We start from the raw sequence: 25,432 nt of genomic DNA, 5'->3' as shown, positions 1-25,432 counted from the left end.
AGTTACATTCAGATAGCCTTACATCAACATCATACAACCTAGTACTACAGGTAGCATTACACCAACATCTACAAACTAGCAACAGCTATGTCAGGTAGCCTTACATCAGCATTATACAAACTAGCAACAGGTATGTCAGATAACCTTACACCAACATCTACAAAATAGCAACAGCTATGTCTGTTAGCCTTACATCAACACCTTACAACCTAGCAACAGCTATGTCAGGTAACCTTACACCAACATCTACAAAATAGCAACAGCTATGTCAGGTAGCCTTACACCAACATCATACAAACTAGCAACAGCTATGTCAGGTAGCCTTACACCAACATCATACAAACTAGCAACAGCTATGTCAGGTAGCCTTACACCAACATCATACAAACTAGCAACAGCTATGTCAGGTAGCCTTACACCAACATCATACAAACTAGCAACAGCTATGTCAGGTAACCTTACACCAACATCTACAGAATAGCAACAGCTATGTCAGGTAGCCTTACACGAAAATATAAAAACTAGCAACAGCTACGTCAGGTAGCCTTACATCAGTATCATACAAAATAGCAACAGCTATGTCAGGTAACCTTACATCAGTATCATACAAAATAGCAACAGCTATGTCAGGTAACCTTACACCAAAACATACAAACTAGCAACAGCTACGTCAGGTAGCATTACACCAACATCTACAAACTAGCAACAGCTATGTCCAGCTATTAAATGAAAGACTTACACTGTAAATAGCTGGCTTATAAGACCACACAAGATGAAAAAGAAATCTAAGTTTATCAAAGCAATCACAAACTTTTGAGACAACTCTTCTCTATCACACTAAAGTACACATATTGGCTCCAAAACATTAAACTCATTTTATTCACAGCAATGAACATAGCAGCAATTCATGTACAGCTTGATTTAACATCACTTTAAGCCATTAAAATAAACAAACGCATAATTTATGTCAAACAAATTAAAAAGCTATTCACATGCCATGTAAACCTTTCATATAAATTTCTTGCGTTATTATTAACACTTGTAACCTTTCAAGCCAGTTAACTTCCACGCCATTAATCCAACAACCCTTGTAATCTCTTGATATCAATACAAATTAAACACAATACAAATGCTATATTTCAAATCTATTGAAATCCTACAGACATTCATGTACAGGCTATATATAAACAGACAAAACAAAGTATTTGAACAAAATTAATGACAAGAACTGTACCTCAAAGTCAGTGCTGACTAGTTCAAGTTTCGCTAAATCACAATTTTTTGTATAACACAGCCTAGCCCCAGCTTAAATACCATTTGAAGAACAATCATATAAACTTTAGTTTGCTTTCAAAGAACTAATCACATGTATATGTATTTACACTCACTGAATCTAAGATTAAAATGATTATTCACATCAAGTTAATCTAAGACCAAGCAGATTATTTACATCTATTCAACCCAAGATTAAGGAGATTATCTTGAGCTTGCACTTCCTGTCCGAGGAGGCTGGTCTGTTATTAATGTGACCTGTGTTAACAAAGTTATGTTTGTAAAGTTAAAAGATGATCAGTTAATTAAAAATTGGAAATTAAACATTTAAGCAACAATAAATAGTCCCTGCTTCCTAAACTAAAATCAAATTCACTAAAATCAAATTCACTAAAATCCCAGGAGTTAAACAGTCATCTTTTTACTTTCCCATTCATAAGATTATTCATGGTAAGTTTAACTATAAAAACATCAATGAATAGAAATTTAAAGTCCTCACCTTGTTAAAAACACCTCTCCCAAAATAATCAGCTACTACAGAAAATCCATCAGGTGCTCTCTCAAGCTAAAATAGTTTTGTTGAAAAGTTATTGTAAATTTATCTAAACAGAAAATGTGATGAAAATAAAACATTTAAATAAAAATCAGGCCTATTTTTTTGCCTTCTCTCATCCAAATATTTTAATCCAGTTGACTACTCTAACAACACATCATCGGTTTGGTTTAAATAAAATTAAAAAAAGATGTTACAAAAACTGTCATTGAAAGTACTTTAGTTTCTGCCTGTTACACCACAAAAAAATAGTTTGAAGTTTCTAAACACATTATAAAAGCTCTCAAGTGTAACATTAGTTTGACAGAGTAAATGAGATTTTGAAATGAGTATTTGACAAACCTGATTATGGAAAAATTCATGAAGATCCCTTGATTGTTCTTGCGCTCTAATTATGTCCATAATTTTTCTTAAAAAAATATTTACAAGTTATAAGGTGCACATTTAATAAGTCAAAGCGTGTGCTTAAAAATAAAACTCCAATATTTTTTAATAAAACAGATGAGTGAATTGAAGGAGGGAATATAAATATAAAGATAAAATTAAAACACACCTGTTTTCAGGTGCACAGACTGGACACTCCATGTCATTCTCTGCGTAACTCTCAAAACACCTGTAACAAGGGTGAAAAACAACGCTGTGACATATTTGTCTAAGTTGTTGTACCAGTAGTCTTAAAACACAATTTGTATTAGTATGCCTTTGTAATTCAGTATTTTGTTAGGATATGAAATACAGAAGCAACCAATAATAGACTCACTGTTGATGGTAAGAGTGGGGCTCACACAGGAAGTGAACTGAAGGTAGTTCTAGAGAGTGGCTGCAGATGTTGCACTTGCTGGCTTGGAACACTTTAGCCCTGGCATTAATCAATTAATAGTTATTGACATTATTTATAATCATGTAACAAATGATCATGCAAAAATAACTATTTTTTCATCTGCTGCAAGATACTTTAAGTATTTATTTTAATTATTACTTTTGAATTGATCTACAAAGTTTTACGTACGATGTCTTAAGGTCCTCTATCTTGGTGCGCTTTTTATCGGTGTCTTCTCTGTACTGTTTTATAAGTCTCTCATCTTCAGCAATCTGATCATTTTCTAACTGCAAGTGACGCACTATATAATCCTGCATGTTGTGAAAAAAATTTATTAAAATAAATTTTTATGTCTGTTTTTTAAGTAATATTTTTAAACATTTTTCAATACAGTTTTTAAACAAATCCAGAAGAAAGTTGCTTAAAACTGAACATTTTGAAACTCAACATCTTGATTGATATAAAAATGTGAACAAACCTTGACTACAGAGAGAGTGGCTGTTGAGTTGTGGGCTAGTATCTGAATCACCATCAAAGGAGGTAGCAAGTTTTTCTTATCAATATCTGTAAGGTTGCTGTTAAGGTTTGGTTTAGACACAAGGTTTATAATCAAGTCATATATTATAAACACTAGGCATGCTGCCCAGCTTCGCTTAGGCTTTCGAAAACATTGAGAATTTGAATGCTTAATTCGCCTGAGGGTCGGTCTACGACCTCAAGAGTTATGAAGAGGTTCCTCCGTGGACCTTTTTTTTCGATTTATAGCTCATATAAGGCACCGGTCAGTCGAGGTCAGTTTTGAACCCCTCATCGTAGACTTTTCGGCCAACCGGCCCCCGTGTTCTGTCGTCCCAAGGCAAGATCCTGTCAAATTTGAAGCGCCTGCGGCGCCGGGAAGTGCCCTATTGGACACCCGACAATCTAGATCTAGATCTAGAATCCTAATAGAATTTTTTTTTTAAGTTTAGCCCAAGCATAATAAAAAAAAAATACATTAACCAAGTTGACTTGGTGTGTCTCGAACCCGCACCACCTGCGTGGTTTATACTACACTAACATCTCCGCTACTTAGGCACCTTATAAAATTCGGAGAATGAAACACGTATTTTAAAATCTTAACTTACGCTAATATGCCTATTCTTTCAAATTAATTTTTTTATCCCAAATTAGCCAGTTCCAAACAAAGATTTTGTATGAATAGATTTTAGAGAAGTTAGAGTCTAAATCTAGATCTTAGCGTCTACGTCTATTTATTGCGTAGATTTAGATTTAGTCTAGATCTAGAATCTCTAGATCTAGAATCCAAATAAATAAAATAAATTTTATGAGTTTAGGCCGGAAAAATTGTATTTTATACATTTCATAGTGTACGTAGATCTAAATCAAATTTGAATGAAATAGTTCATTTCTTTTTATTGTAAACACGGCAGATGACGTCATTAGTTAATGTATAAACATTAGTGACGTCACAGTTTTATGCGTTCTTTTTCACATGTATTAATGCTTTTCCGGTTGCATAAATAATACTGTTTCTCTACATTCAAATACGCCTTTATTTTTTATTTTTCTTCTTTAAATAAAATTGTGGTTATACATTTAAAACATCTAACATATTATTTTCAACAAAAGTCCGTATAAAATTCTCCATATATCGCTGCCGTTTCTGACGTGATGTCCGGCGAAAATATTTTGCGGACAGAGAGAAGTGCGCACATGGGGAATTATATATTAGGATAGAACCAAATCAAGCCTAAAGGCAGCAGGTCATAACGAAGGATACGAGACAGTGTCTCCATTAACTGGGGTTTGCAGTTATCCTCCTTGCAAGCAAAGTAAGACAGAGCCTGAACCCAAAGCTGTGGATCTTGTTGGCTACAAAAATATTGTTTTAAAATTTAAAGTTACATGTTAAAACTATGGCAGTTTTTATTTCAATTAAATTTCCTAAACTAATACAGTAAAATAGATAGTTCTAGGCTGAAGTACACTTAATACAGACAATTTTAATATTACCGAATTGTTTCATATAAGTATTTTCACCAGTGTTTGTTGTACTTTTTAAAAAAACTTACCCAAACTTTTTGCAAGCTTCAATGACATGTATATATTCAGAATGGTCCATGTGGTATCTTAAAATCTGTTGGTACCTGGTATAGTAAGTATGTAGCATGTTAATTTCAAATAATGTACACATTTAGTATTCAAACTTAATGCAAGGCAAACATTTATAAAGATAATATTTTTAAAAATTGAAGTTGTAAAAGATATAAAAAAAAAAACTATTCTCAAATTACTAATTTCAGGATAATAATTCAAGGCTTTAAAATCTTGATTTAGATACATCCATTTTACTTAACATATAATGACGGCAAAGCATTGAATTTAAATAAGCAAAACTTACAAATGCGCCTTTTCATACAAATAAAGAATTCCAGCCTTAAAGTTGTTCATTTGGCAGAGTATCAGAGCTTGGTCGATGTCATAATTAGCCTGAACATTTGGAATGTGTTATTAAAGTATTATTACTTTAGTACTGCTGATTAAATTAGCCAAAGTATTTTAACAAACACATTTTCTAGGCTTTTGTGCCTTTATTTTGTGTTGTAACAGCAAGTTATTCAAAATATTTTCTATATTACAAAATCATTTATCACATTTTTTCACTAGTTTTTAACCAATGTAAAACCATATGCTTACATCAGGATTTTTCAGAAGCTCCAATGTTTTTCTTTCTCTTTCAACTCTAACCTAAAAATAAAAATCGACTGTTTATTTAAAATCATAAACGATTTTAAATAAAAAGTTTGTAAGTACAAAAATCATTATTACTATTAATGATTAAAATATTTTTCTAGACATACACCAACATCACTAATTTCAAAGTCATAATAATATAATCAATACTTAGTGAAATGTTTCTTTTTATGTCAGATATTAACTTCTACCGTATATAAACTCCCTTCTGGAAAGAATTGTTTACTTACAGCTATGACCTTTTCATGGACCATGTGGTGAAGATACAGCTCCAACAATGTGTTATAGACTAAATTGGATGAGCTGGGTTGAACCTGAAATTTTATTTTATATTGTATCTTGTAATCCTCAGTAGCAATTTTTATACAGACAAAGACAGTCACTATTCAATGTTGTAATGTTTACAAAACATAGCAAATTCCTTGATATATAATTTAATTTAATTTTTTTAATTACTAAGTCATTAAAACTAAATGTAGAAAAAAATTACCTCTATCATGTGTTCTAAAAATTCAGTTAACTTGGCTGAATTGTTAACAAAGATATGGATGAATGATTCAGCATTTGCATTTTGAATTCTGGAAGGCTGTCCACCTAAAAACAGAAATAGAAAAATTTTGAAGTACTGATTGGAAACTTATTTATATTTTTTTTTCAGTTGCTGTCTTTGTAGTACATTGTTTTAATTAGCTATGACAAATGGCAGATAACTTTAAATTTTCTAGGAATTTCTAAAAAGACCTATAATGAAAAATGTTTGCATGTGTAGAAAAATTCTTTGTTGTTTCAGCCAAAGCTGTACAGCACCCATTTCTGCTATATAATTTCACATTTACTTTCATTCTTGAATTCAGTGGTGTTTAATATTTCAATCAAAGTAAGTGCAAAATAGAAAATTTATATTTTTTTTAACAAACAAAATTTGAGACCCCGGCTTAAGAAAATGTTTATAATTTCTGAAATAGTTACTCACTGCTGTGTCTACATTTTAGAAAATATATTTTTCACAGAACAATTAAACAATGTAATAAAAGTAACAACATTAAAACAGTAGCAAAGGTGGATAAAGCTCCTGGAAAAGTTAAAATCTTTAACCATAGCACTATTATCTGGCTTAACCTACAAAACTAAAAAGCTGACTAAAGCATGTTCTCTAACAATCCATGCTAACAGTAACACAAATGTTTTGTATAACCAGCTGTTCATGTTGGCACTACTACTCAGCTTTCAGTCTCTGCCCTGTATGCAAAGTGTAATCAAATAGCAGGGTAAAATTTAAAATAAATGTGATGAAACAAAACATATTTTGAAACTAAATTAAAATGTTTTTACCTTCTAAACTGTTCTGATCAATCAAAGGCTCTGGAAAAGTTAAAATAAAAAAGTGAGTTTTGCTTTAAAAAATCCACATATTTTTTGTGCAGAAAATGAATGAAATGTAAAATTTAAGGAAGACATTTGAATGTCAGCAAAGATAACAAGCTTGACTGAAAAGATTATTGATCAAATAAGTAGAGGGCATTGTCCTGATGGTAAAATAGTAGTCACTTAATGAAAATGGATAATCTATACCCAGCTCTACTTACTGTCTGTAGGTTTGTAGTCAGTACACAGCTTTTTAAGTAGCTCTGTGGTTTCAATAGGAGCCTTGCTCATAAGGATCTTTCCATACTGTTTGAGATTACTCTCAGCCTGAATAACACATATTCCAGTTACAATTTAAGTTTACTGTGTTTTTCAAATATGAATTTTTAACTTTTAAAAAGCAAAAGCATTAAATTATTTTCAAAATATTTTACATACAGTAACATAAACTTAAATTAATTATTCTCATAATGATGAGTAGCTTTATTTGATCAGATATTCTCTTTTACAGTATGAAAGGTAAGCTCACAGCTTCAAAGTCCAATTTTGCAATGTAATGCAGAGCACGCTGGTAATCCTTGATATCCTCTAGTTGTATCTTTAAATAGTGTTCATGTTTTTTGTGTTTCTCAGCCAGGGCCAAGGCATGAGCGCAGTAGCCAGACTGTCTGCAAACATTGATAGCTGTCTCCACATCAAAGTCCACTTCCCTGTTCTTTGTCTACAAGAAGTTGGAGAGCTTATAAATCTTAAAATCTATTACTTAGTATCTTTAAGTAAGTTTTTCAATTACTTGTCACTGAATTAAATGTATTAATAAATACATTATTTTCTTTATAAAAGAATCCATGCAGTGCTAAAAAGGATATCACCTTGGTCAATCACACAAGTAATATGTTGGGGGTTTTGTGTTTGTATTTTAAACAAATGCCAAAACCATGGACCAAATAAAATATTTTCACAAAAAATTGGTTCACTTTTGAAATACCAGAAATAATACAAATTTTATCCACATTTTTAAGATTACTCACAACTTGTAAAAACAAGCAAATCTGGAATGACTGTAATAATATATTCACTGAAACTACTGACATTAAATGCCAAATAGTACTTAAAAGCGAAAGCATAAAAAATTACCATGATAAATTCATCCAGTTTGGAAACATCCTTTAACTTAGTGTAGCAATTTAGTAGCAGAGTTGTATGCTCCTCTGTTGCTGTCTGTGACATGTGTAATGCCTGAAGGTACTTGGTGAGGTTGTGTATACGCTGTGCATCCAAAAACTGTTCAAAAAATGTGTTCATGTTAAAGGATAATCCATTAGTAAATAGAATTACACATATAAAAATTTTCAGATGTAAGGATTTAACATGTTTATGGTAAACATTTACAAAAGCCACCTTGCCACTAACCTGTCGTATAACATATGAAGCCTCTAATTTGCCAATGGTTTTAATATACTGATCAATAGCACCATCGTGATCTCCCTTACTATATAAATGATCACCATACTGAGTAAAAATGTCTATTAATCCATCTTGATCAAGCTGTTGACTTTTAGCTAAACTGAAAGAACAATTAAAAAAAAGAATTCAGAATAAAAAGATAAAAACTTGCATTATTTATTACGCTTTTTTTGTCTTTATTCTTAAAATGTATTTATTTCTTTGCAGATAAAGATTTATTTTTTATTTTTAAAAGACAACCTGACAACCATTATTAATTAACAAAGAATATTAACAAAGAAACAAGTATGAACTAAGGAGTACCTGATGGCTAAAGTGTAATTGTTTTTCTTAAAAAGCATCTCCAGCTTGCTCTGGGTATCTTTTTCTTGTAACTGATACAACTGTCAAAGACAACACCACATATTTTGGCTTAAAATTATAAAAACAATTCTATAAATTAATTCTGCTAAATGTGTCTCGACAAAGTGTAACTTCAGTATTATTTCGCACCTTTCTATCTCCAGTGAAAATGAAAATGGAACCCGATTCACACATGACATCAATAACTTCAGGGTAAGGTGCAGAATAAGCAATAAACTTATTCTGAATATCATAAACTGTAACTGTGTTCATCTCCATTCCATGAGGACCTCTGCCAATATAGAATGATAAAAAAGTAAATATATATTAAAAGGTTTAATTGCATCTCTAATTTGCCTAAACAGTAGGTGCTCTAGGCAAGGTTTTACTTGCAAAGTTGGTGTTCTAGACAAGGTTTATTTACAAAGGAGGTGCTCTAGACAAGATTTACGTACAAAGTAGGTGCACTATGTTTTACTTACAAAGTAGGTGCTCTGGGTAATGTTTTACTCTCCTTGCCCACAACAATCAAATATCCCCTAAACCAATGCAGCTGCAGTTTGATACCTTCAAATGCCATACAGGGTCCTCTACCATCAGGCTGATAAAAATAAACTGCCTGGGAAAAGATAACCAACCATTCATGATGACCATTCATACATGATTACCACAAAACAAATTAAATGTAACTCAATTATGTTGAATTTATTAAAAAAATTACCGACTTAATCATGGGAAATGAGTATCTGATTTTTATGAGTAAGATCTTCTGCTTGACCATGCTTGACTCAGAAAATTTTTTTCAAAATATTCCATACAATGCAAATTCATTTCAGGTTGCAATTTTTACAGGTTTTATTTTTAAAATATTTCACTTTTCCAGCTTTGTTCTAATTAAGGAATCAGTTATAAAGTGAGAGAATACAGGGTTAACTTACATCCTGTCTTCCTATAACTAGTTGATTGTCTTGACTGGCATCACTCATTACAATACAACCAGGACTTGCACCAGTGTTCTCAAGGATATTCTAAAAATGTTAAATAACTAAACATAAGGTAATGACAGAATATTAATTCTGATGAAAAACACAAAACACACTATTTATCAAGTGGGAATAAGGATATTTTTACCATTATAAATGAATTATTGTACAGAAAAATGATATTAGTACAGCAAACATATCAGGAGACTAGTTATTGCAAATTAAGCTAAATTAGGATAACCGACTAACCTGTTGATCTTTAGAAGTTATATTAATTGAAACAGTGATATTTTCAGTAACTACAAAAAGAAAGATGTCTTTTCCTTGTGATTTGAAGGCTAGTCCTGTCACTCTTTTAGTACCCTCATAAACATTGCGGGACTTGCTATGCCTAGGAAAAAAATTACAGCATTTAGAAATAAATTTATTCTTCATTTATATTTAATATTTTAACTGCAAAGGTCTATAATTTTATAACAGTTTAATATGTTAAACAGAAATTTACTAGAAAATCAAATGCCAAACTAACACACTGCTAAAACTACTACAAAATTTAAATATAAATCAGACCTCTCTCTAGTAACATCTCCCTTGAATAAAACGACTACACCATTTTCAAATCCAACAGCCATAAAATTTAAATTTTCATGAACTGAAAAAGCTGAAACCTGAAATGTAAATTACAAATATAAGAAATAAAAATTACTAACTCTCTAGAAAACAATTAACAAATAAAAATAATGCTTTTTTTAAAAAAAAATATACTAATAGTTTTGCGTGATTTGTATAATCATTAATATAGCATCAAAGGTTATTAAAAATGGTTTTTTTAAGTGTTGCTTACTGGTGTGGGTTTATTTCCTGGAATGGCCCTGGTTAATCTGGTACAAGTTGGATTTCCACGCTCCATCTAGATATTACACATAAATATAATCATAAATAACTGTAAATAATCAATACAGTAAAAAGACAGACTATCATTGAAAGTTTCAAGGTAGCAGAACAATAGATTACGTAAGATTATTATCATAAAATTACTTACTTTTTCAAGATTCCATACTTTAATGAGTGGATTAACTCCTTGTTCATCTTCCTGAAAAATACAAGCAGCACTATTTTTGAAAAACATTCCTAAACACTTAGTCACTGATAAAAACACTTTAAAACAAGCAAAACACATTTCCAACATAAACTTACCCCAATAGATATGAGTAAATTGTGTTGTTTTAACTGCAGTAAATGAGTAACCCGTATCTCATAGGCTTTAAATGCTGTAAGTTCCATTTGGCGATTGATGAAGTAAAGGTTTCCTTCAAAATCACCAACAACCAGCTGACCGCGTCCACTGGTACAGGCTGATACATTGACATCCTGCAATTAGAACATCTTCAAATAAAATCACTAATATGATCACTATTCTAACAAAATAATACAACTATTGTAACAAGAGTTTTGATGGAGAATATTTTTTTCAAATTTGACATGATGTAAAGCAAATTTTACCTTAAGCAGGTCAAAGACTTGATCTGTTGCTGGATCTTTGACTGGTTCTTTGTCAAAAAAATTGAAGCGCCTCCACTAAAAAATTGTAAAACACTTTTTAAAGTTAAAGGATATTGAATTTGGTCAATGAATGTTTATTTAAAGTATATTTAATAAACAGCTAAGAACAAACCTTAATGGTACAACTAGATTTTAGAATAGACAAAAGTTTGATTATAATTATACTACATAGTGTACTACATAAAAATATTTTGTTATAATTCTTCTTCGTTATTCTTAATCATATCATATTGAAGGTGTCAACATGTTTTGTGTCATAAGGCCCATTTACTGAATTCAGCCTGCTTTTCTTTCTGGATTTGATTCTAAAGCCTTTAGACACCCAACAGCAATCTGCAAGGCAGTAGTTGTTTGATTTGGGAGCCTTCTCTATCAGATGAGTTGCAGTCCCCATGTCAATGTGCATATGATTGGCAAGTGCAAAGCAGCAGTTGTGAGTTGTTTGATTTTGGAGTGATTTCTTTCTTATAATTTATATTTTTTTGACTAGATCTAGTATTTTATAGATTATATATTAGGCCGATTCTAGCTGGAAAAAGATATGCATGCGATGCTTTTGATGGTACTGCGTGTGCTTGTGTTTATATACAAATCGCAGAACCCTAACCCTAGCGCTACTATATTTATTAAAAGGTCACTGCGCATCCACAGCACTACTGAATTTCATATTTTCTGCCAAAACATGTTTTCCACAATTTTCAGAGTAGTTGCTTTGTATATGACAGATATGTTATTTTTGGCCTATAAGAATAGTATCTAGAGACATAAGAGTTATAGACTATGAAAGTATTTAGTATGAAGTAGATCCATGTTAGTATGATGATGATGAGAGACTGTGTCTGTGACTGTGAGACTGGCGGCTGGGCTTGTTGATCAACTCAAGATTCAAGAATCTTGAACTTGATTCATCACATCAATATTGATTCAAGATTCATGATTTCGTTAAAAGAAAACATAGATCTAGAATCTATGGAAAAAACACATAATTGAAAGTACCCTGATGCTTTTTAAATTAATAATAAAAGAAAGAAGCATCATAAATATCTTTATTTACATCTACGCCTACCTGTAAGAAAGCCATTTTGGAAACACTACACTTCCTGTCAAAATAACCATTCGTATTTTAGGATGTTGTTAATTAGAGATATTATAATATATAACTTATTGAAGTCTGTACTTAGGACTTAGATTCATTTTGTTTATATTTAGAATGTTCATCATTTTATTCATTCTAGGGAAATTTATGGCTAAATTATTTGTGTCTGGTAAAAATTCTAATAAAAGCTTAAATTAGTTAATAATTATAGCCTATGTTGTATTGGTATTTTAAATGTAATATTTAGTAATATAGGCTACTACTTAACAAAACAACACTTCTTTTATCCTTTTTAAAAAGATTTTCTAGATTTTAACTTTAATGGTCAGTTAAACTTAAATCATCCTAGTTAATATTTATTTTATTCATTCATTCCAATATAATACAATTTTGACTGCCAAGACAATTTGTCTTTTCATTTTGATTTTTAAAATTATCATAATTCTTCTATTTTAGCTTCTGATTGGGGTTGTATTACAATTCAAGAACCAACCCTTCACCCCTTCAAGCACCATCACAATAAACCCCAAAAAAAATTTTGTGTGGATAATTTGTGTTTAATAACTATTAATGAAGGCAACTTAAAAATTAATTATATCTTTAGGTTCTGTAAGTCTTCAGTAAATGACATTCATTTGGAAAGAACAGCATATAGAAAATTAATATATTACAGCTCTTGACTACCACCCTACCCCATGTAACATAATAAATAAACCACTACAACACTCCCTTTGTGGTGCATGTGTGCAGGATCCCTTAGCTATTACAATAAAGCCTAGTATTGAAGTTTGGACTCCCTGTCTAAACCTCATGTAATGAAATTTTTTTAATTTTAAGAAACAAGCACTTTGATTCACAAATTCTTCTATTACTGTAACAAAATTAACATGGAACATTATTAAATACCAAAAACACTAAAATATAAAAGTGTAAGTGCAGGTGATCATGGGGACTACATTAAGCATGAGCTTAAAAAAAAAGAGAAATTTAGTCTTTCGCTCTTTAATCACCATTCAAAACTCAATGCAAATAAACAACACAAAGAGAAATGTTTAATGTTCTTTTTAATTCCAAATAGTGTTTCACCCATAAATCCTATATTACAATGAAACCTGGACCATGGCAAATTAAGAATAGCACCAATAATAAGAATGAAAATTTTATAAATAAAAAGAAAATTCCTTTCATTCAATTGCTATAGAAAAACTTCACTAACAATGAACTTACATTTAAATTAATAATGAGTAAAAATTGTCTAAATGGGCAATATCTAGGTAAAGATTTTTTTTAACACTTAAATATTTTATTTCTTTATTCAGGTGCAATAATATAGTTGATGTTCTTTATGTTATATATGTGTGTATGTAAATATGTGTGTTTGTGTGTATATATATATATATATGTATATATTAATTTATTTGCATACTGGATGTACATACATATTTATGTATAGATAAAATACATATATGATAAGTAAAACATTTGAAACAATAATTCAGTTAAGTTTTTAAATTTATGGGGTGATGGGCTCAGATGATAGAGTGCTTGACTGATAACCAAAAGTCTCAAGTCGTATCCAAGGCTTGAATCTATCGAATGTCCCTAAGACCTCTCAGTTTTAATGTGGCAAGACTCACTTCAGGGAAAATAAATATGGCTAGGTATAGAACTGACCCCTTATCTCTTCATTTGCCTTCCATTGATCCAACAGTAAAAGGTTTATGATTTTAAATAAATTACCAATTACGGAATATAAAAAACCCAAAAAGGGCTGATGAATGGCCAATAAATTAAAATCACAGATTGTTTACAATAAATGAAACATTAGTGGGCAATTTCAAATATAAAAATACTGTTAAAAAAAATTGGAATTCCTTGATACCTTATAGTTTAATTAAAATAAAGTTTAAGTAAATTTTATGTATAGTATGTTTTAGTATGTTAATACTCTGTGATAAAAGTCATTAATCCTTAGAGAAAACTACAAGATTACAAAACCCTGTTAAATATGCAATGCTGTTTAACTGTATATTTAAATCTATTGTGAACACACAATCCAGAAATACATATACCTTGGCATGATGCTAAGAATCAGTTCTATGTTTCAAAAAGATATAGCAGTCAGTATAGTTCAATTAACTGCTGTTTATATGTAATAAATAAATTAATATTATAAAATTCCTATTTCATCTATCTGTTTCAAAGCTTATCTATATTCATATATATTCATAAAAGAAAAATTGCACAATATTTAAATATGGCCTACTTAATACAGTTACATAAAGTGATTGATTAAATGCAAATGGTATAGTTAAAAAATTAGACTAAATTAAAGCACAATATATTCTTTTTATATTACAAGCACAAGAGTATCAGTATAAAAGTGTATAGGTTATATTCTTACAAAAATTGAAATAATTGTTTAATTATTCAAAACCTGTAATCTGGAAGTAATTTAGTTTTTAATTAAAAATGTACAATGAGTAGATTCCCCATGTCTATAATAAATAAAAAGACAATTTTTATTACTCCTCAAAATGATATAGTTTAAATGATATGTTAAATTAGGACTAAGAGTAATAAGGTATAGGAACAACATTTAACAATTTATTTATCTATTTTCTAAATTGGAGAGACAAATAACACATTAATGAGTTATAAAAGGCCAACATTTGTATTTTGCACAGTATTAAACAAAACCTGTTTTAATTCAAACCACACACTTCTATTAAACTCTAGATCTAGTTGTAAAATAAATAGTATAGTTAATAAGAACTAAAATAACCTTTTGAAAAACAAAGGAGGTAGATAATCCAGTTAGGAATGTTAATTAAGTAAATATCTGCTGGTGCTGATTATTTTTTCCCACGTTTTCTTTAACTTGCTTTCTCTGTTTGTGTGTTTGTCTTTCCAATCAAATCTTGCGATCGAAATTTCTGGCACTTCCCAGTTAGCTAGCGCGCTGAAATTTTCAGGGAAGCTTTCTTTTGGATGACCATTGAATATTCAATTGTTATTATTACTAAATTGATCAATGGAAACATTTTATTGAGCATTTTAGACCGCTATATAATCTATATATATAATTCTCCTCTGCTAGCCATTAGAAAAAAAACCAGCGACGCGTACCTCGCGCGCAGTGAAGCGAACGATCACATGTCGCCACAGGCTTAGGGGCAGAGAATTTAGCTGAACCGAGTTTAAACTTACAGGAGGTAGGCCAGTTTGGGGGAGACGATATGGTCGAGTGGTTGGGCACACGATTGCTATCCCACTCGACACGGGTTCAAATCTATGTGTTCTAGTCAGTAACGTATTCAAACAACGTGTTTTTTACGAGTTGTCTTTTTACGAGTTGTCTTTTTACGAGTTGTCTTTTTACGAGTTGTCTTTTTACGAGTTGTCTTTTTACGAGTTGTCTTTTTACGAGTTGTCTTCGTTTACCCAAAAAAAGTGAAAAGATAAAATCGATAGCAAGATTTTAATGCAAACAAACAGACAAAGACTAAAAAGTAGAAAATAATAATCATTAAAAAAGTTTTAAAAAACCCACGTTTTCTGATTGAACTAAAAAGTAGAAAATAAATGCTAAAGGCCCTACATCACAATAATGCAAGCGATCACTCTACTATAAGCGAGCAAAAACGTGGGGCGCCGTGATTTTCTTACAGTTTCTAATACTGTTGACTCTCTACAAGCTCCCTAATAAAAGTCAATAGTATTATCTAATCAATAGTAATATAACTTTTACTTCGGCGCCCCACGTTTTTCATCGCTTATAGTAGAGTGATCGCTTGCATTATTGTGATGTAGGGCCTTTAGCATTTATTTTCTACTTTTTAGTTCAATCAGAAAACATGGGTTTTTTAAAACTTTTTTAATGATTATTATTAAAAATCTAACATTGCTCAAAATGTTGGGAGATAACTCTCTGCAGGTTTAAACAGTTGTCCAAGTGTGGGAGAGCAATGTCTGCTTGCACTCATATTGTTGACCAGGCTCAAGGGTGATAGGTACAACAACTTTACCTGGTTCTACACAAATCATTTCTTTATAGCCATCATCATCAAAATCTGCCATCTCCTTAGCCTTCTCAGCCCATGGATTCCACACAACTGAAATTTTTTTAAAATACACACAAGCCAATTATTTAAAATGTTGCTGCAGTAATGATTTCAAATTTATGAGAATTAGGAGAAATAATTACCAATGTCCGGAAAATTAAAAGTTGTGAGTTCAATTTTTCTGGCGGGTTCAGGTCCACTTGTGATAACAAGCTTTTTAGGAGCATCTTTATACACCCTTGAGTGTCAAGAAAAATTGATTTAGAAAAGAGTGTCTTACAATGTTTATAATTTCATGTAAAATATTAGGCAAAACTTTTATTAAACAAATTTTAATAATTATTCCAATTACACTAAAACCTTTGTTGATCAATTAGTGTGTATGTGTGTGTATATATATATTAATTGTAGATCTGCTATGCATAACCTAACACATTATTACATAAAGAGCTCAATCTGCCAGACACCTCAATAATTAGAAAGATTATAGTTTCTAAAACAACAGTTTTAGTGGCAGTTATTTTGCTAAACAAATGTTTGAGAAAATCTTACCTGTCATAGTTTTTATCTACTTTCACCAAATCTCTAGATTCAACGATTTCTTTACCATCTTTCAGCTTAGAATATATAAAGTTACATTTTTAGATATAATAAACATTATAAAATAATAAGTTTGTAGTGAATAAGTGAAAGGGGATGAATGGGGGTGAATGTTGTTTGTACCTATTACCCTATTCTGTTCGTACCTGTTCAGTTATTGTACAATGAGTTGTAATAGTCCGGTTTGTACCAGTTTATGGTATGGTGTATGAAAACGAGTGTGATTGCCTCAGTTTCGTCCAGATCTCCAAGGTTAGTATAGGTTAGGTCTATACTAGTTTTTAGCCACTGTATCATAGTTTTACTAGCTTTTTGTATTTTGTGTTTAGAATAGACTGTGTTAGGTGTAGATATTATTAAAGAGAAGGAAATGGCACTAAAAGAGAAAGAAATGGCACTTAAAGAGAAAGAGATGGCTATGTAGATGAATGACATCGCCCTTACAGAGAAAGATGAAGCAGATTCAAACATTCGTTTACAATGCACATCTACAAAAGGCACTGAAACATTATTTCTGTTAAAAGACCAAAATGGTACAAAAATTAATAAAAGTTATACCTTGTTGATAAAAGTTAACCCTTTGAGGCCTTCAATGGCTGTGTCTTCTATATTTGCCACCCTTAAGTAGGTATGTAATAGACAAGTAAAGCCCAGGTTTTTTGTATCTAAAATTGAATAACAAAGCTATTGAAAAATGGAACTGTATTGTAGAATACAAATTAATCAGTATAATGTAAGAAAAAGATTGTACCTGTGTTATGCACAACTAATGTTGACATTAGTGATTTCGGAGAAAGTACCAAAGTATAAACCAATTTGAATCTAGATATAGAACAAAAATGCTTCATTTTAATAAACAATATTTGATAAAATAAAGGTAATTAATAGTAAAAAAATCTAATAACTTGCAAATAATATTTATGATATAAGTTCATATTCAGAAACAAACAAAAGTTCAATATCAACCTACTGATAATTCCACATAGCTTTAGTTTCTTCATCAGCTTCCAGTACAAAAAGGGTAATCACATCTCCATTATGGTCCTAAGATTTTTTCAATGTTAAAAATTGTGTTGTACATAAATTGTTATGCCAATGAAATTAATTTAAAACAAGCAACATGTGTGAAAGATATAAATGTCTCAAATACTAAATTAATAAATAATTTGTTTCAACAGATAAATGTTTTTTTTTGTAAACTAAATTTCTTTTTTTTTTATGGTAGATCTTCTGGATTTTCAGATTGTATTGTATAACTGGTCAATATCTAAAAATGTATAATGAGAAAAGTTATTATCTACATTTATTGGTAAAACCATTATTACAATAAAAAATACTAAAAATGTCTGAGGCATCGGCCTGTTATGTAAAGATAACAAATTTTCTCACAAAAAGAGTGCTAAGCTACAACATGATAGGAAAACAAGAAATGAATTTTGCCCTTGCCTTTCTTGGTGGGACCGCAAGATTCCATCGTTTAATTCTTGCAAAACCATGCTGAGGTCCAAGTGGCCATGGACCAAAGTTTGCTGCCAATAAAAAAATGTAATTTAAAAAGGTTATAAATTTTCTCCCAATGTTTTTAAAATACATGTAGCTGCTAGTTTTAGGAAACATTTTAAAAAGTATATTAATAAAACAAGTTTTTTTAATATTAAAAAACCTAATACAACTGAGCAAACGATATACGTTTGTAGTTAGTTTTCTTTTAAACCAGCAAACAGTTAATATTGTTTATTTAATTGTTTTTTTTTACATTGTTTAAAACTGTCAAATAGAAAAAATAAAATTAAAAAACTTACGAAACACTATAGGAACACCGCCTCTAATAGCTTTTTTGTTATCAAACACAGATGATTGGCTAATCAAAAATAAAATTATCAATGTTTTTTATAAACAAAATAAATTGTAAAATTTGTTTTAAAAATCATTAGAACAGAACAAAAATAAGTACCTTTGAAGTAAAATTAGCAAAGAAATTGTAACTAGGAATGCTGATTTATGCAATTCAAGATAATGGAAAAACAAAAAAAAATGTGGGAAACCCTGGGGAAAAACGTATTTATGAAATATCTATGATTTGTTTTTGTCTACACATTTAAAAATGTCTACATATATTGGATAATTCATGTTTTGAACCATTGGGATAAATAATAGATGAGTATGGTCAAGAGTTTCTTAATCATAAGTTTATACTGATGAAGAAACAAGCATACTCCCAAACAACAATACAGCCTTAACCGGGTTAAATCTAAAAATTAAATGATGCCCCACCCCTTCTTTGCTGTGTTGTCTAGCCATAGAAAGGTGAATAACTCAGCTTGTAAATGTGGCCATATTTAGTTCACTTGTTGCCATTAGACTTTTTTTTTCTCTCATAAACAGTAGATAAAAAGGCAAAAAGTTAAATATTACAAAAAGGAATAAATAAAGCAAATACCTTAGAAAGAGATTCTCCTGACCTTGACATTTCCATGAGATTATTGTTGCTCCTTGAGAAATGAAAACTTTTTTTTATATGTATGAAAATAAGGTGGTAAATGCTTTTAATGATTAGATTCTATAATAATTAAGTTTCCAAGACTTTTTTTAGTTGAGTTAGCAAAACTGGGGTGGTTTAGACAGTTGAGGCTTTGAAGGGTCTTTCTATGGAAAATATTTATTGGCACTTTCCTACTTTAAGATATTACTAAGACCTTTTTGTCAGGATCCATTTGTCAATTAGCCTATTTGGACACATTATTACTGATAACTAATTCTTTTTAAAATAATAAAACTATTGCTCTTAATTTTGCTATGCTTAATTCATTTCCCTGTTTAAAGTACTAATCCACTTTAATATAAAATTAGACTACAGATTGCAACCCGCTCAAAGCACAACTGCTTAACCAAACAGTACAGATAGTCAGAAGATTATTGCTACATTAAAGTAAAAATAATAAAAATAAAGTTTATTGTGCAGGGTAATTTTGATCCTATTGTGCAGTTTTAAAAGAATGATTTGAGCCAATTGCACAGCTATTAATATAGTACTTAATCTGAGCCCAATGCACAGCTATTGAGTATTTTATAATTAGGCCTATATAATTAAGCTCATTGTCCATTGTGCTCTGCATCTTCTGCCAGCCTGACTTACTTATACTAAACTTAGACTTACTTAGTCTTACTACTTACTACTTAGTTAACTTACTAATTACTACTTCTTAGAATTAACTCATTAGGACTAGCTATGAGCTATGGGGTGAAGAAGCTTCTTCCTTACGAGCTATCACTTAATCTTCGTAGGCCTAATAGTAATACTAGTTAGTAATTTATCTTGAATCAGAGGTGTAGCGAGGGGGTACATATGTCCCTTAGGGGGTGTCAAAATGGGGGTTTGAGGGGGGGTGCAAATTGAAAATTGATAATAATGATAAGTTGCTCTCGAGGGAACGCAAAATTGAAAGTTTGTCCCTGGGCGCCTGGAAGGGTCGCTACACCTCTGTCTTGAATAGCTCTATTTTAGCTACTACATCTAGATAACTAGTGTAGTTAAGTGTAGTACTATTCTTGATCTAGAATCTAGTAGTATTCTTCTAACTATTCTCAGCTACATTATTAATACTAATAATAATTATTAAATAATTAATAATAATAATTAAAATTAATGTTGTTTCTTCGTTTGTTTGTTTACCGTGCAGGTGAACCAACGCCGTTGTTCCTTCTCCTCTGTCCATAAAAACCACATCGCCAGCTGGATAACGATCCAATTCTTGACAGCTCATTGTTCTAGATGTAGATCTAGATTTAGAATTAAATTTCTAGATTAGAAAATTGTATTCAAAGTGAAAACTCAAACAAACAGTGGTCCTTTGGCCGACTTGAGGTCTCCGGTCTATTTTTAACAAGGGTTCATTTAGTACGAAACGAGTATATTTTTTTTACTGCTGGGACTAGGCTAAAATATATAGATATATTTTCTCATGATTATAAACAAAAACAAAGTAAAAACTAAAAAGCTGTACTGCAATGTAAACGGTTACATTCAGACTACATTTTTGTATTGTAATTGTAATTATTATTGTTAACCAAGAATCCTTGATCTAAATGATAGAGTTAGACTATTATTATTAGGCCCCCTACTTGAATTGTGATTTGAATGATTGAATTTTTTTTACTTGCGTCATGCTGTTTGTTTAAGTTGTTTTTTTTTCAAGTTTTTAGTTTTACAACTTTTAGTGAGTTGAATGAATGGAGGCGAGCGAGTTGACGAGATTCCTTCCATAATGTTGTTGTCATGGAATAAAAACGTGTTTTTTTAGATTTAGACCGTAAAAAAAAATAAAAAATAAAACGAAGTGTCTACTCGGAATAAGATTTTTCGGCAAAAGATAGTTCTGCGCATGCGCAGTGACCTATGGCTAGGGTTAGGGCTAGAATGAGGGTTAGGTGTAGGATTAGGGATAGGGTTAGGGATAGGATTAGGGCTAGGGTTAGGGATAGGATTAGGGATAGGGTTAGGTATAGGATTAGGGCTAGGGTTAGGGATAGGATTAGGGTTAGGGATAGGATTAGGGTTAGGGATAGGGTTAAGGATAGGATTAGGGTTGGTATTAGGGTTCTGCGGTTGTAAACACACGCATGCGCAGTACCATCGAAAACATCGCCTCTAAGTCGTAGTTTCTCTCCATTGCGCATGCGTATTGCATGTGTATCTTATTCCGACTAGAATCGGCCAAAATAAAAACTTAAGCCTAAAATTAATTTAGAAATTTTATATTCTTAGAATAAATGCTATAAAAGTTGCAAATCCAGAGAACTTGAAAATAATTTGTTGAGTTTAAGGCTACATTTCTATTTATTTTCATCAAGCCTAAGTTATAACCGGATGTTTCACTTTCGTAAGACAAATATTGATTGGCTGTACAGTAACTTAGTGATCGATAACTATTTGTTTACAAAACTTTGCAGATCAAGTTTTTAAATAACAATGCAAATTTAAAACCCCATGACCTAGTTTTCTATTTTTAGCTTACAATGTGTACAGTAAAATCTATGGCAGCCTATCCAATAGCAGGATGCCATGTTTATGTCACCATTACACGTGAAAACCAAATTGTTTTTGCTTTTTTTTTTTAATTTTTATTTAGTTACCGAAAATATTATAAACATCAAATACATCCAATCTTTAGTAAAGTCCGAAAAAAACCAGACAGGCAGGATTTTATAACCATATTAATTGTAAATACGCTGTGCATGATTTTTTAATGAATTTATACACCTCTCAAATACCTTTGAGACTTTTCTCGCTGGTGTCCATTCATTTGCATGTTGAAAATCATACTTGGGCGCTCATGTTTTTTTTTTTACATATTTATAAATATAACTTTAGTGACCAAACCTTTTATGAGAGAAAGTCAGGTTTGAGATTAGTTTTATTTATTTTCGGGAGAATTTTTATACCGGTGTCCAATAATGGAATCTTCTTTAAAAAAGGGGTGTTAGGTTACAGGTATTTAACTAAATACACACATGGCTGGCTAATGTCAATGCTAACCCTAACCCCAACCCTGGTCCTACCATACGACATACGTCTAACTCTAATTTATTTTTAACTATAAAATAAAAATTAGTCGAGATTATAATACTGCTAACAACCCAACATAAGAGTCTATTATCGGATATCAGTAGCTAAAGTCATCCCCAAACGTTTTTTTTTTATATTTGCTTTATTCTAAATTATGAAAAAAATTAAATAACTTCTTGCTTAAACATATTAATGTAAAAGTGTTTTCTATAGGTCATAGGACTAAAGGATGTTTCTTAGTGTTTCTAATCAGATGCAACATTATAGCAATGACCACACTCTCTAGACAGCCAGAATACATTTGTAGATGCTATTTGAATAAGAATATTTTCATTAAAAAGTTTAGAATTCATACAACTTATGAAAGTGATGAACAGTTTGAGAAGGAATTTAGATCAGTAAGTACTAAGAATCCTTTGAATCATCTTTCTTTTTTATAAATACATGGAAGACATTTTAATAAGGTATTTTAGAAAGAAAAAAATGTTATTGATTGATAACATTTTATTCTATTCATGGTTATTTTAATACTGATAATTATTTTTTTTTTTATTTTTAAGCTTCTTCGCTTAAATGGATGTTCTACAGATAAACAGTATCAAAATACTTTGTCAGGGGTAACACATTTACATATTTTAAAAATTATTTATTATACCTAGAACTAAATCTTAAAAACTTGCTTGCAAGAATGTGAAATCCCCAATTGTTTTGGAAACATGCTTTTTTCAAAAATGTTTAGGGAGCAGATAAGAAAGAAGACAGTGGATTTAATAAGAATAAGAGGGAAAAAAATAATAATGTTACAGAAAAATCAGCTGAAAGGAATTTTAAGTAGCTTATGAAAATTTGACACAATGATTTCTTCCAGTATCTGAGATATTGCTTTTAGTTAATATCTACAGCTTAACTTAATGCTAAGTCCTTGATTCATAAGATATAATGGATGGCAATGTATATAAATAAATATAAGAGATGGCAAATATCCATACTTTAATTAGAAATTCATTTAGGTGTTAAGTTTTTAGGTATTATTATGCAAAAATCACTAGCACTTACAGTGAATTCAATGATTAGCCAAGAATGTATTAGAGCTGACTTGTGCAATCCCTAGTATATTAGAATTGAATTGTTAACTTACAAGTTATGAAACATACTAATTAAATGGTGAACATATTTAAATTTGAATAACCATTTTAAGGTGCACGAAGAAATAAAACGCAGATCAACATACCATAAGCAATTTCTTGAAAATTATGAATATAATCAGCAACATTATGAAAAACTGAATCCTGAAATATGGAGTCTTCAACCCTGTTTTCTTGACCCAAGGTTTGTAACCATTGCACATGATGCCACAGGTCTGTCAAAGGAAAAACTCATGTCTCTAATATTACACATGGGAGGGGATATAACAGGTTAGCTTCCAAGATAAAGTTATTTTTATTTTATTTTGACATTAGTTGTTATGAAAATGAACCTTTATTTGGAGATTATACCAATTTTAATATTACATAAAAATTAAACCAAAATTTATAAACTTTAAACTGTGAACCGTGTGTACTCACATTCAACAATATTTGAGTGAAGTTATTTGTGTTTTATATGTTAATCCATTCATAACATAAATCATTTCAAAATTATTTATGGATGAAGAAGTTTTTTACTGACATTTTAACTTACAGATAAAAGAATGTACTTGATTAAAAAAAAAATTTAATTTTTGGAAATATTATTTTAAGATAATATCAGCATCTCTACATTGAATGATAAATAGTTTTAAAAAATTATTGCACTTTCAGAAGCCATGGTATACAAACTTCCAGTTTTCACCAAAGCATTTTGTTTTAAACTGATAGATGAAATATCTAATTTTGAAAAATTTCCTGGAAGAAAAACAAGGCCAAATACAATGAATGCTAGTGGAGTAAGTCTTTGATGACAATAGTTCTTTACAAACTTTGCCAATTAAAAAACTATGCAATATGAATTTTTTAAACTATATTTTTAAATACTTGTCATGTAAACATCCTATTTTTATATTGTTTTTCATTTAGATATCATTGGATGAGATGGGCTTATCAGATAGTCTGATCACTTCACTTGTCAGGGATTATTTTCAACCAATCACTCGCATCCTGTTTCCTCACTGGGGTGGGGGCCTCATTGATTCCTATCGAGCATTTATTGTAAAATATGAGGCTCATGGTGACAGGGAACTGAGCCTACACTTTGACAATTCAGAAATTACTGCCAATATTAGCATCAACGAAGACTATGAAGGGGGACAATTGCAGGTCCGTAAAATGTCAACAGCTGCAGGAGTTGATGAGGAATTTTCAGAGCCTATGGTCAAGATCAGTCATGAGGTTTGTTACAAATAATATTTTCATATTTTTATGGTTAAATCACCAAAGATATAAAATAAAATAGGTTTATAATAGTAGCTTAACAATCCTTGTTTATTTATCTTTATTAACATTGTTGCTTGTTAAAAAGAATTTGTGTGTAATTTATGTCTGTTTTAAACCCTTTTTTAAAAATTAATTACGCTGATTAAATAATTGTTTTCAATTATGAAATACTATTTTCCCAAGATGTGCTTTGGTTTACTTCACTGTGGTCGCCAACACCACTCAGCACTACCCTTAAATCAAGGAATCAGATACAATCTAGTCATCTGGATGAGAAGTTCAGAAGTTCGCAACAAGATGTGCCCAATGTGTCACGACGTCCCAGATTTGATTGAAGTGCCTATTGCTGGTGATGGCTTCATTCCAATAAAAAAGAGCAAACACACATGTAGTTATTTATAACTATTATACTTGCATACTGAATTGCCTTAACCTACTAAACTTGAATAAATGTAAATAAAATGAATGTTTTTAAAAAAAGGCTATTGTATAGCTATTATATTTACAGTTGTAAAGTATTCTTTTAGTTGTTGACCAATAACTTATTAGAAATTACATACTAAAAGCAAAAATATG

The 25,432-nt window shown here is 30.7% G+C and overlaps 3 protein-coding genes across 6 annotated transcripts; 1 reads left to right on the top strand and 2 right to left on the bottom strand.

The window, feature by feature from the left end:
- Positions 1-601: 601 nt before the first annotated feature.
- LOC131939745 (vacuolar protein sorting-associated protein 11 homolog) lies at positions 602-12,240 on the bottom strand. The gene is made up of 29 exons (XM_059298228.1): positions 12,186-12,240; positions 11,060-11,134; positions 10,754-10,927; positions 10,599-10,649; positions 10,401-10,466; positions 10,127-10,224; positions 9,806-9,947; positions 9,512-9,601; positions 9,056-9,192; positions 8,724-8,865; positions 8,535-8,614; positions 8,178-8,331; positions 7,902-8,048; positions 7,294-7,485; positions 6,986-7,091; positions 6,732-6,761; positions 5,890-5,993; positions 5,630-5,713; positions 5,343-5,393; positions 5,047-5,135; positions 4,718-4,792; positions 4,426-4,517; positions 3,124-3,209; positions 2,835-2,956; positions 2,586-2,684; positions 2,379-2,438; positions 2,168-2,234; positions 1,772-1,837; positions 602-1,530 (listed from the first exon to the last, which is right to left on the bottom strand). The coding sequence occupies exons 1-29, from the start codon at positions 12,198-12,200 to the stop codon at positions 1,477-1,479; spliced, it is 2,748 nt and encodes a 915-aa protein (XP_059154211.1). The 5' UTR covers positions 12,201-12,240; the 3' UTR covers positions 602-1,476.
- A 3,868-nt stretch (positions 12,241-16,108) lies between these two features.
- Positions 16,109-20,774, bottom strand: LOC131939729 (uncharacterized). Its single transcript, XM_059298213.1, has 10 exons — positions 20,553-20,774; positions 19,320-19,371; positions 18,682-18,740; positions 18,326-18,408; positions 17,850-17,923; positions 17,631-17,701; positions 17,438-17,544; positions 16,832-16,896; positions 16,423-16,517; positions 16,109-16,330 (listed from the first exon to the last, which is right to left on the bottom strand). The coding sequence occupies exons 1-10, from the start codon at positions 20,641-20,643 to the stop codon at positions 16,155-16,157; spliced, it is 873 nt and encodes a 290-aa protein (XP_059154196.1). The 5' UTR covers positions 20,644-20,774; the 3' UTR covers positions 16,109-16,154.
- Positions 20,775-20,806: 32 nt separating this feature from the next.
- On the top strand, positions 20,807-25,407 carry LOC131939724 (2-oxoglutarate and iron-dependent oxygenase domain-containing protein 2). 4 transcript variants are annotated; one of them, XM_059298196.1, is made up of 7 exons: positions 20,807-20,896; positions 22,659-22,843; positions 23,006-23,062; positions 23,644-23,860; positions 24,245-24,369; positions 24,500-24,811; positions 25,040-25,407. In XM_059298196.1, the coding sequence occupies exons 1-7, from the start codon at positions 20,842-20,844 to the stop codon at positions 25,256-25,258; spliced, it is 1,170 nt and encodes a 389-aa protein (XP_059154179.1). In that variant the 5' UTR covers positions 20,807-20,841; the 3' UTR covers positions 25,259-25,407. The 4 variants fall into 4 exon arrangements, with proteins under 4 accessions (XP_059154179.1, XP_059154177.1, XP_059154180.1 ...); XM_059298194.1 differs by having other exon boundaries at positions 20,827-20,923; XM_059298197.1 differs by having other exon boundaries at positions 20,847-20,889.
- The last annotated feature ends 25 nt before the right edge of the window (positions 25,408-25,432 follow it).

This window comes from Physella acuta, unplaced genomic scaffold (assembly GCF_028476545.2).
Source record: "Physella acuta isolate Inbredline_101_S28 unplaced genomic scaffold, ASM2847654v3 ptg000291l, whole genome shotgun sequence".
In the NCBI taxonomy this organism is placed as follows: domain Eukaryota; kingdom Metazoa; phylum Mollusca; class Gastropoda; family Physidae; genus Physella; species Physella acuta.
The sequence above is the reverse complement of the archived record's forward strand: the minus strand, read 5'-3'. Positions and strand labels throughout refer to the sequence as shown.